The sequence below is a fragment of the Saccopteryx bilineata genome, chromosome 6 (assembly GCF_036850765.1).
Source record: "Saccopteryx bilineata isolate mSacBil1 chromosome 6, mSacBil1_pri_phased_curated, whole genome shotgun sequence".
Taxonomy (NCBI): Eukaryota; Metazoa; Chordata; class Mammalia; order Chiroptera; family Emballonuridae; genus Saccopteryx; species Saccopteryx bilineata.
Window position 1 is genome coordinate 128,538,497 of NC_089495.1, and position 9,877 is coordinate 128,548,373.

General features: G+C 53.4%; 1 protein-coding gene across 1 annotated transcript; it reads right to left on the bottom strand.

Annotated features, from left to right (window-relative positions):
• Positions 1–1,825: 1,825 nt before the first annotated feature.
• CD7 (CD7 molecule) lies at positions 1,826–4,920 on the bottom strand. The gene is made up of 5 exons (XM_066237543.1): positions 4,839–4,920; positions 3,491–3,557; positions 3,073–3,359; positions 2,689–2,822; positions 1,826–1,927 (listed from the first exon to the last, which is right to left on the bottom strand). Exons 1-5 carry the CDS (start codon positions 4,918–4,920, stop codon positions 1,826–1,828), a joined length of 672 nt encoding a protein of 223 aa, XP_066093640.1.
• Between the last annotated feature and the right edge of the window lie 4,957 nt (positions 4,921–9,877).

Genomic DNA, 9,877 nt, shown 5'->3' on the forward strand with positions numbered 1-9,877 from the left:
CGGGAGTGGGCTGGGGGGATTGCCTCAAGCCCAGCAACTTTTTTCTACACCAAAACTGCAGCCTCCAGCCCAGCCAGAACCACAACCTTGTGAAACCTCAGCACCTCTACCACAGCAAGGTAGACAGGCGCCTGTGGACAGACTAACTGATAGTTCATAGTGGCTCACATCTGCGCCTATAAGTAGGTGTGTGGGGGAGGAATCTCCTTCTGTTCCCCCAATTCTGAAGACTGACTGGGGGCAGTGAGGGGGGTCAGAAGGAGTTATCTACAACTCTGACCCCATCAGTGCTGAGGGTGTCCCCAGTATGTCCTTAGGACATCTTCTTGGGCCCTTACACCTGACAGGTGGGGCTGCACCCACTCCTCTCAGCCCAGCCCAGCCTTGGCATGAGCCTCAATCCCTGTCGGTCACCAGGGTGTCCAGAATTGACCATTCTCTTAGTTCTCAGCCTCCATCTGCTTCATGCACTCCATCCTGGGCAAATTCACTGCTTGTGGCTAACCTTGTCTATAGTCAGAGAAACTCTGTTATTGCCATAGTGGATCACACTGCTCCTGGCCCTCCCAGAGGACATGTGTTTATTTCCTTTGCAAGCCCTTCCATCTGCCTGAGCTCAACTCCTGCTGAACCTGCTGCTTTAACCTGAGCTCTCCTATAGTTCCTCATGCCTCATCACTGTCTGTAAAGCCGGTTCCCCTGAGCCCACCCGGGGTGAGGAGGTCAGGGTAACCTCAGGTAGCTCAGGGGGTGAGCACAAGGCCCTCAGGCTGAGCCTCAGATGGAGGCTTCTTCAGATTTGGTCCCTCCCTGCCCTCTTCAGATGCCACCGGGCACAGTCATCATGGCCAGATACCCCAGTTCTGCATGTTACATGTATCCCCTGCCCTCTGCCCCCTCCCTGTCTCCCTTCCTTCCTTCCAGTACTTAAGAGGTTAAAGTTATCTCATTGTCTTCTTGAATTCAGAGCTGTCACCTGAGTTTTGGGGTTCCTCTGCTTTTGAGGCACTAGTCCTTAGGATGTCCAGGTGCAGAGGGGCTGTCCCTCCCTTGTTGTCCTCCATGGTCTGTTTAGTGAGAGCACCCTCCCAGGTCCCTGCCCTGAGAGCACCATTTTTACCACCTGTGTCTCAGGCCTTCGGTGGCCATGTTTCCTTCTATTACCTGTGTCTCTTTCTGTCTCTTTTTCATCTGGGACACTTCCTCTCCTGCATTCACTCCACCTGTCATTTCTTGGGTCCACACCTCCCTACGTAGAAGTTTTACTGACTCTTTTTCCCTGCTGCCTGTCTCTGAGGCAGTTTGTTATTCTGGCCCTGCTCCCAGAGCTGGGCACACTCAGGTGGCCATCCATCTCCTGGAAAGGCTGGCCTACCCAGGACTTTAAATGTCAGGCCGTGAACCTGGAGAGGCCTAGGTCTGACTGAGAAGTGGACACTGTGCCCGGTCAAGGCACATATGGGAGTTGATGCTTCCTGCTCCTCCCCTCTTCTCTCTCTAAAAAATGAATAAATAAAATCTAAGAGAGAGAGAGAGAGAGAGAGAGAGAGAAGTGGACACTGGCGTCGGAGAGGGAAGAACAGAAGTACTTTATTTTTGGCAAGCCTGGGTTGGGGGCTAGACCTCCCCCAGCTCATTGTACCAGGTTGCCCCTGCCCCAACCAAGTTTGTCCAACAGAGAAGCCCCTCCTGCTGTGCAAGGGGAAGGGCAGCAGCAACACAAGGAGGCTTTGTCTCTGGTGGTTCCCAGGTGCCAGGGGCCGCCTCAGGGGTGGGAGGCAGGCAAGGAAGGCTTCCTGGAGGGGGAAGTCTGGGGGCCACAGGCTCATTGGTAGTGGTTGAGGGTGGTGTCCTGGCGGCTACAGGACATGTCTTTGTACACCACACACACTGAGCTCCTATCCCTTGCCCAGCACAGTTTCTTGAGCTGAAAGGGAAAGCCTGTCTCTCTTAATGGGGTGCCAGTTGGCCTGGAGGTCCCCTCTTTCTTTGATGCCCTCTCAGGAAGTGTCCAGATTTTATCTCCCAGGCATGTGTGAAGCCTTTTCAGAAGGGGCCTCACCAGACACCAGGGCTCCTGAGCTGCCCTAGTCCTGGGCAAAGAGCAGGGGTAGGGCCCAGGGAGCAATGCTGGGAAGGTAGAGAATGGCAGTGACCTTGCCCCCAGGGATCTTGTCAGGAAGGAAAAGTGGCTAGCACCAAGGGACGTGGAGCTGGGCACACAGGTAGGTGACCAGGGGCCCAGGTGACTACTTTTTTTCCTCCATTTCTGTTGCCCTTCCCCCTGTTGACTCTGGCATAGGTTCACACAGGCTCACACCCACAGGCCTCACACTCATACTCACATATGCACACATGCTCATGCATGTGCTCACTCAGCTATATAAAGGCTTTGCACTCTATGAACTGACCTCTCTCTCCCTCCTCTCCCTCCTCCCCTAATAACTGACCTGGACATGTCCCTGGTCCCACATGCCTCTTATGCCCTGCCCCTGTGTTCTTAGGACTCCTTGTGGCTTTACTTCTGGGGTTTCCCTTCCACCTTGGACCCTCAGAGCTCCCGGAGACCCTGATGCTGGGGTTTCCCAGGTGGCCAGCTCCTGGAGCTTAACCACTTTCCTTCCCTTCCCTCTATCTGAGAGCAGCTGTCTTATAGGGACACAGGGGATAGTTAAGGGTCACAATGACCTGCATCCTCCTCAGCATACACATGGCCCCCAGTCCCAGCGCAATGAGGAAGAAGCCAACGCCCAGCGCAATGACAACGATAAAGTTTATCAGCTGACTTTCCTGGCATGTGCTCACTGTTTGGAACAGTGTGTCTGGGAAGAAGGAAAGAACAGAGGCACTAGGACAGGTGAGGGAGTCCATGAGAGCCTTTGGGGTTCAGGGTACGGAGGGGCTCCATAGTGGGGATGCAATCCAGGAAGCTTCCTGGAGGAGGTAGGCTAAAGCCTGCAGAAACAACTCCAGCAAGTGTAAAGGGAAGGTGCCCAGACAGGGGCATATAAAGCCTGGGCTGGCCAGCAGGTACACTAATGGAGTGGTCCCAGGAGTGGGTATGCTTCCTACCTGTCACCATCACCAAGGTACCTGAACCTGAGGCTTTGTCCACCTCCATGATGGCCTCACAGAAGTAGGTACCAGTGTCAGCTGACTGCAGGTTGTGTTGTGGCCCTGAGAAAGTGATGCAGACCCTGAACCGTGAATCTATAGTGGGGTCCTTATTATCGTCATATGTCACATTGGCTTCTTTTGGCCAGGAACTTTTCTTCAGGTAGATCCCATGCAGGAACCCATGGATGCAGCAGGTGATGTTGATAGAGCTCCCCTCTGGAGTGACTATATAGGGGCGGTGACTGCCACATCAGTGCAGAGAGGACCTTTCACTGTTACTACAGGCCTGGCCAGAGGGACAGAGACCCTCCTCTCTGCAGGGGATGGTGGCAGGAAGAAGCACCCTGCTGACATGTCACCACAGCTGAGGCACCTGTGGGAGTTTTGAAGCTGTTCAGGGTGCCAGCACATGGGGGGGTTGTACTGGCTCTGAAGGGTGCCTGGGGGCCACATGGTGTCAGGCTGCCTGAGACTTTTCTCTATCCCAAGGGTCGGGAGAAGTTAGAGCTGGAGCTTTTTCCTTCCAGAGCAGCCAACCCTTCCAGAAAAGCCAGCTCTTTTTCCTTCCAGAGATGCTGGGCAGCTCTGACCCCTCTCCCAGGATGTACATCTTCTCCCTCTTTTTTTTTTTTTTTACAGAGAGAGAGAGTCAGAGAGAGGGATAGACAGACAGGAACGGAGAGATGAGAAGCATCAATCATTAGTTTCCCATTGTGCGTTGCAACACCTTAGTTGTTCATTGATTGCTTTCTCACATGTGCCTTGACTGCGGGCCTTCAGCAGACCGAGTAACCCCTTGCTCGAGCCAGCGACCTTAGGTCCAAGCTAGTGAGCTTTCTGCTCAAGCCAGATGAGCCCACGCTCAAGCTGGCAACCTTGGGGTCTCGAATCTGGGTCCTCTGCATCCCAGTTCGATGCTCTATCCACTGCGCCACCGCCTGTTCAGGCACATCTTCTCCCTCTTAAATGACAGTGCCCAAGATAGCCGGAGGCACTGTCCTCTTTCCTTCTCTCTTTCCAAAGCTGTCTGCTTCAGTTTCCCCACCATTTCCCTCATCTGCTCAGCCTTCCTGGTATAAACACAAACCTTGAAGTGATCCAAACTTCAGCTTCTCAGTCAACTAAATCCTGCAGCTTTTTTTTATTTTTATTTTTTTGGCACAAGGGTTTGTGCCTGATGAACTCCCCTCCCCACCTGGGCAACTAATCTTCCCATCCTGCCCCCATGTCTGCTTAAAAAGCAAACTAAACAACCAAGCCCCCTGACAGAGACAAGCTTGCTAATTGCACAAAGTCTGACAGACACTGAGGGGAAGTGAAAGGAGATTGGAGCCCTGGTGATTCAGCCCCCCGACCCACCCCCACCCTACAATGTCCAGGTGCTGGCTGTTCTGTGACAGGCTTCTTGGAAAGATCAGGCTCCATCCCTGACCACCCCCACCCAGGAAGTAGTGTCCCTGGGCAGTAATGCAGGGGTGGCAGGTGGGGGCACTGAGCCCACTAGAGCAGCGGTTCTCAACCTGTGGGTTGTGACCCCGGCGGGGATCGAACGACCAAAACACAGGTCGAACGACCAAAGACAGGCTTTAGGCGACCCCTGTGTTTTGCCTGGCTTTAGGCGACCCCTGTGTTTTGGTCATTTGACCCCCGCCGGGTCTCAACCCACAGGTTGAGAACAGCTGCACTAGAGGGTTCGGTAAGGGATGGTTGGAAGTGCTTACCTCTGGTGGCCAGTGCCCCAGGTGGCCTGGGACCAACAGAGAGAACCAGGAGCATGGGGAGCAGAGGCAGCCTTGGGGCCATGCTCACTACCATCTAGCAGCCCATGGCAGAACACTGACAGGGGACAGGCAAAGCCCCTCACGGGCCAGCAGAGACTCTCCCTGTCTAAGGCACCTAGCTGTGTGTGGTATCTGAGGTAACATCCCTAAATCCCAGGGAAAGGTCACTTACGGGGTGGTCAGGGAGGGGGGAGTCGGAGGCAGGCAAGGAGGGGAAGTGGAGGTGGTGGGGGTCCCCTGGGAGGGCTTTCTGGAGGTGGTGCCATGGGTGGACAGAGGCACTGTGCTAGGAGGGGAGGCTCTTTTGCTCCCCTACTGTTCTGCTGAGGGCCCACAGGGTCACTGGTTGTCCTGGTCCCTCACCTCTGCTGCATTTCCACAGGACACATCAGGGGAATGGAGACAGGTGGGTGGGGGACCAGGCCCAGGGGAAGAAGGGTCTCCTGGATAGGGTAGGGTCAGATTCCTGATGCCCTGGTCCTCTGGTCACTTTATACTGGGACCCGATCTATGCCCAGAAATCTGGCCTATCATATCAGTCACTCCCACAGTGTGGGGGCTGGAGGTGGTGATGGGGGGCAGGCCCTGCAGGGTAAGGACCCAGAACTGTCTTTTAGAGAAGTCCTTGAAAATACAGATAAGCAGCAGAAGAAACACACACAGGCAAAGACCTAGAATGATGTTTCCTTACAGGTGTCCTGCCAAAGGTATGCAAGGGGCAGAGGACATCTTGAGTCTTCCCACCACAATCTCAATATAAAAATGACCTTTGATTTAACCTGAAATGCAGAAACACTTTTGGTCTGTTTCAGACAGATGGGAAAGATTTGCGTGGCCCCCAGAGCAGGAAAGTCTGGGTGCACTGCCCACTGTGTTTGATGGGCAGGCCCTACAGTTGGCACAAACTAGACATTGTGGTGGCCAAACCTATTTTATTTTATTTTTTATTTTTTTTTCATTTTTTTTTTCGAAGCTGGAAATGGGGAGGCAGTCAGACAGACTCCCGCATGCGCCCAACTGGGATCCACCCGGCATGCCCACCAGGGGGGGATGCTTTGCCCCTCTGGGGCGTCGCTCTGTTCCGTCCAGAGCCATTCTAGTGCCTGAGGCAGAGGCCACAGAGCCATCCCCAGCGCCTGGGCCATCTTTTGCTCCAGTGGAGCCTCGCTGTGGGAGGGGAAGAGAGAGACAGAGAGGAAGGAGAGGGGGAGGGGTGGAGAAGCAAACGGGCGCCTCTCCTGTGTGCCCTGGCCGGGAATCAAACCCAGGACTCCTGCACGCCGGGCCGACGCTCTACCGCTGAGCCAACCGGCCAGGGCCTATTTTATTTTATTTTTAAAGATTTTATTTTCATTTAATTTTTAGAGAGAGGAGAGAGACAGAGGGAAAGGGGCTGGGGATGGGGAGCAGGAAACATCAACTCATAATAGTTGCTTTCTGTTTATGCCTTGACCAGGCAAGCCCAGGGTTTCGAACCTGTGACCTCAGCATTCCAGGTTGATGCTTTATCCACTGTGCCACTGCTGGTCAGGCAAGTCCATTACTGTTTTATTTTTTTTATTTTTTATTTTTATTTTTTTTGCATTTTTCTGAAGCTGGAAACAGGGAGAGACAGTCAGACAGACTCCCGCATGCGCCCGACCGGGATCCACCCGGCACGCCCACCATGGGGCAACGCTCTGCCCACCAGGGAGCAATGCTCTGCCCATCCTGGGCGTCTCCATGTTGCGACCAGAGCCACTCTAGCGCCTGGGGCAGAGGCCACAGAGCCATCCCCAGCGCCCGGGCCATCTTTGCTCCAATGGAACCTTGGCTGCGGGAGGGGAAGAGAGAGACAGAGAGGAAGGTGCGGCGGAGGGGTGGAGAAGCAAATGGGCGCTTCTCCTGTGTGCCCTGGCCGGGAATCGAACCCGGGTCCTCCGCATGCTAGGCCGACGCTCTACCGCTGAGCCAACCGGCCAGGGCCTCCATTACTTTTTTAAATTGACAAAGAGAAAGGGAGGAAAGGGGAGAGAAACACTGATTTGTTCCACTTATTTATGCATCATTGGTTGACTCTTTTTTTGAAATATATTTTTAAATTAACTTTATTTATTGATTTTAGAGAGAGTAGAAAGAGAGAGAGAGAGAGAATGAAAGGCAAGGGGGAGCAGGACACATCAACTTGTAGTAGTTGCTTCCTGTATGTGCCTTGACCCAGCAAGCCCAGGATTTTGAACCAGTGATCTCAGCATTCCAGGTCAATACTTTAACCACTGTGTCACCAAAGGTTAGGTTGGCCAAACCTATTTTCATCTCTAGGATTATAATGCCACTGGTTCTGGGGCCCTGGAGCCTGTGAAGCCACCAGGAACAGGGCCCTAGGTCTCTCTGATGCCTTAGAATGGTTTAGTGCTTTCAGACATAAAGCAGCTTCTTTTAGATTTTTATGTGTTTTTCCACTTACAGAACGTGTATTTCCCTGCTTGTTTGATGTGTTTTGTTTTTGTTTTTCTGAAGTTGGAAACAGGAAGGCAGTCAGACAGACTCCCGCATGCGCCCAACTGGGATCCACCCGGCACGCCCACCAGGGGGGCGATGCTCTGCCCATCTGGGGCGTTGCTCTATTGTATCCAGAGCCATTCTAGCACCTGAGGCAGAGGCCACAGAGCCATCCTCAGCGCCCGGGCCAACTTTGCTCCAATGGAGCCTTGGCTGCAGGAGGGGAAGAGAGAGACAGAGAGCAAGGAGAGGGGGAGGGGTGGAGAAGCAGATGGGCGCTTCTCCTGTGTGCCCTGGCCGGGAATTGAATCCGGGACTTCTGCACGCCAGGCTGACGCTCTACCACTGAGCCAACCGGCCAGGGCCTTGATGTGTTTTTGATTATGTTATTTTATTTATTTTAAGAATCAGCGTATGGCCCTGGCCAGGTAGCTCAGTTGGTTAGAACGTCGTCCCAATAGGCCAAGGTTGTAGGTTGGATCCCCAGTCAGGGCACATACAGGAATCAACTAGTAAGTATATGGATGTGTGGAACAGCAGTCTGAAGTTTCTCTGATCTTACTCCCTTCTCTCTCTAAAATTAATAAAAACAGAAAAAGAATTAGTGTTACGAATGTTTTACAAAGCATTGAATGCAGTCCAGAAAATGCCCTTTATGTACTTATTAAAAATCGATTCAGTCAAGTTGCACAACGGCAATTATGAAGACATGTGGCGTGGATGGTTTTGGGGTGGTAAAGGGCCACCAGGCAGGGCAGATGGGGGAGCTAGTGGGGCTGGGCAGGCACAGGTCCTGCTTGCAGCCACTCACCTGCCTCTTTCCAGAGGGATGTGATTGCAGGAGAGTCCCCAAAACTTGTTTTTGCTCAGAGTTAAGTCAGGAGTGTGCCCAAGATCAACTTCAGGCCAAAAACTGGAGCACATCCAAGGTAACAGCAGCTCCCCCCAACCCAGGAGGAGCCCAGGCCCAGGCCCTGGAAGAAGAGGGCACAAAAAGGTCCTGTTAGGGCAAGTGCCAAGGATCTTGAGGTTTTTACATTTTTGATGGCAGGGAGATGGAACTGAGAAGGGGTGGGGTGGGGAGAGGCTGGGCAGAGAGACACTGAAGATGTATGTGGAAAAGTGCCTGGGCCCTGGCCGGTTGGCTCAGCAGTAATGTCGGCCTGGCGTGTGGAAGTCCTGGGTTTGATTCCCGGCCAGGGCACACAGGAGAAGCACCCATCTGCTTCTCCACCCTTCCCCCTCTCCTTTCTCTCTGTCTTTCTCTTCCCCTCCCGCAGCCACGGCTCCATTGGAGCAAAGTTGACCCAGGCACTGAGGATGGCTCCATGGCCTCTGCCTCAGGCGCTAGAATGGCTCTGATTGCAATGGAGCAACGCCCCAGATGGGGAGAGCATCGCCCCCTGGTGGACATGCCGGGTGGATCTCAGTGAGGCACATGCAGGAGTCTGTCTGTCTGCCTCCCTGTTTCTCACTTTGGAAAAATACAAAAAAAAAAAAAAAAAGGTGCCTGTCCCTGGCATGAGTGACCAGAAGAAGGCCAGGATTCTGCCAGCTTTCCTGAGTGACTGCCCTGTGTGCAAAGCACAGAGCTCCCCCTTCAGGCTAAAAAACCCTACACAGCCTGATCTGTGGTGGCACAGTGGATAAAGCATCAACCTGGAATGCTCAGGGTTGCCGGTTCAAAACCCTGGCCTTGCCCGGTCAAGGCACATATGGGAGTTGAAGCTTCCTGCTCCTCCCCCCTTTCTCTCTCTCTCTCTCTCTCCCCTCTAAAATGAATAAATAAATAAAATTTAAAAAAATTAAAAAAAAAAACCCTACACAATGGCCAGGTCTTGCTTTCTCTCTGAACCTAGGGCATCTGTCCATCAGACAGGGACAGTGACATAAGCTGTCTCTGCTGCTGGGGGTGTCACTACCCTGTGCTGGCAGCCTCAGGGGGTTAGGGACAGCTCCTAGGGCTGGATTCTGGATGCCAGATGGGCTTGATCGCCCTCCTGATGGGTGCCCACTCCTCAGCTCAGCCTACTCATCTGGGAGGAAGGGAGGGATGAGGAGGGAGGGAGGCAGTGAGTTATGGGAGCTGGGCAGCTCAGGCACACAGATGCAGACACACCACAGGCCACATATTCTGGGTCTTGGGGAAGTCTACTCTTACCACCCTCATGCGGCCCTCTAGGGTGTCCTGGGACAAAGTGATGGCTTGGACCCCAGTGGCCTGGTGGGAGTCTTCTAGCATAAGGCACTGGTTCTCTGGTACCCTGCTCTCCCCCACCACTTCCCACCCAATCCATAGACCAGTGGTGGGCCTTGTACCTACAGAAGCTGAAATTGCTTGAGGGAATGGTACCTTCTGCACCAGACAAATAAGCCGCCGAGGATGAAGAAGATGAGGAGGATGAAGGGGACCATAATGAAGGTCACATACAATTGGTCTTGAGATTGTCTCAGTTCCTGTGGCAGGCAGCACAGGCTCCCCTGGGCCTCTGCGTCTG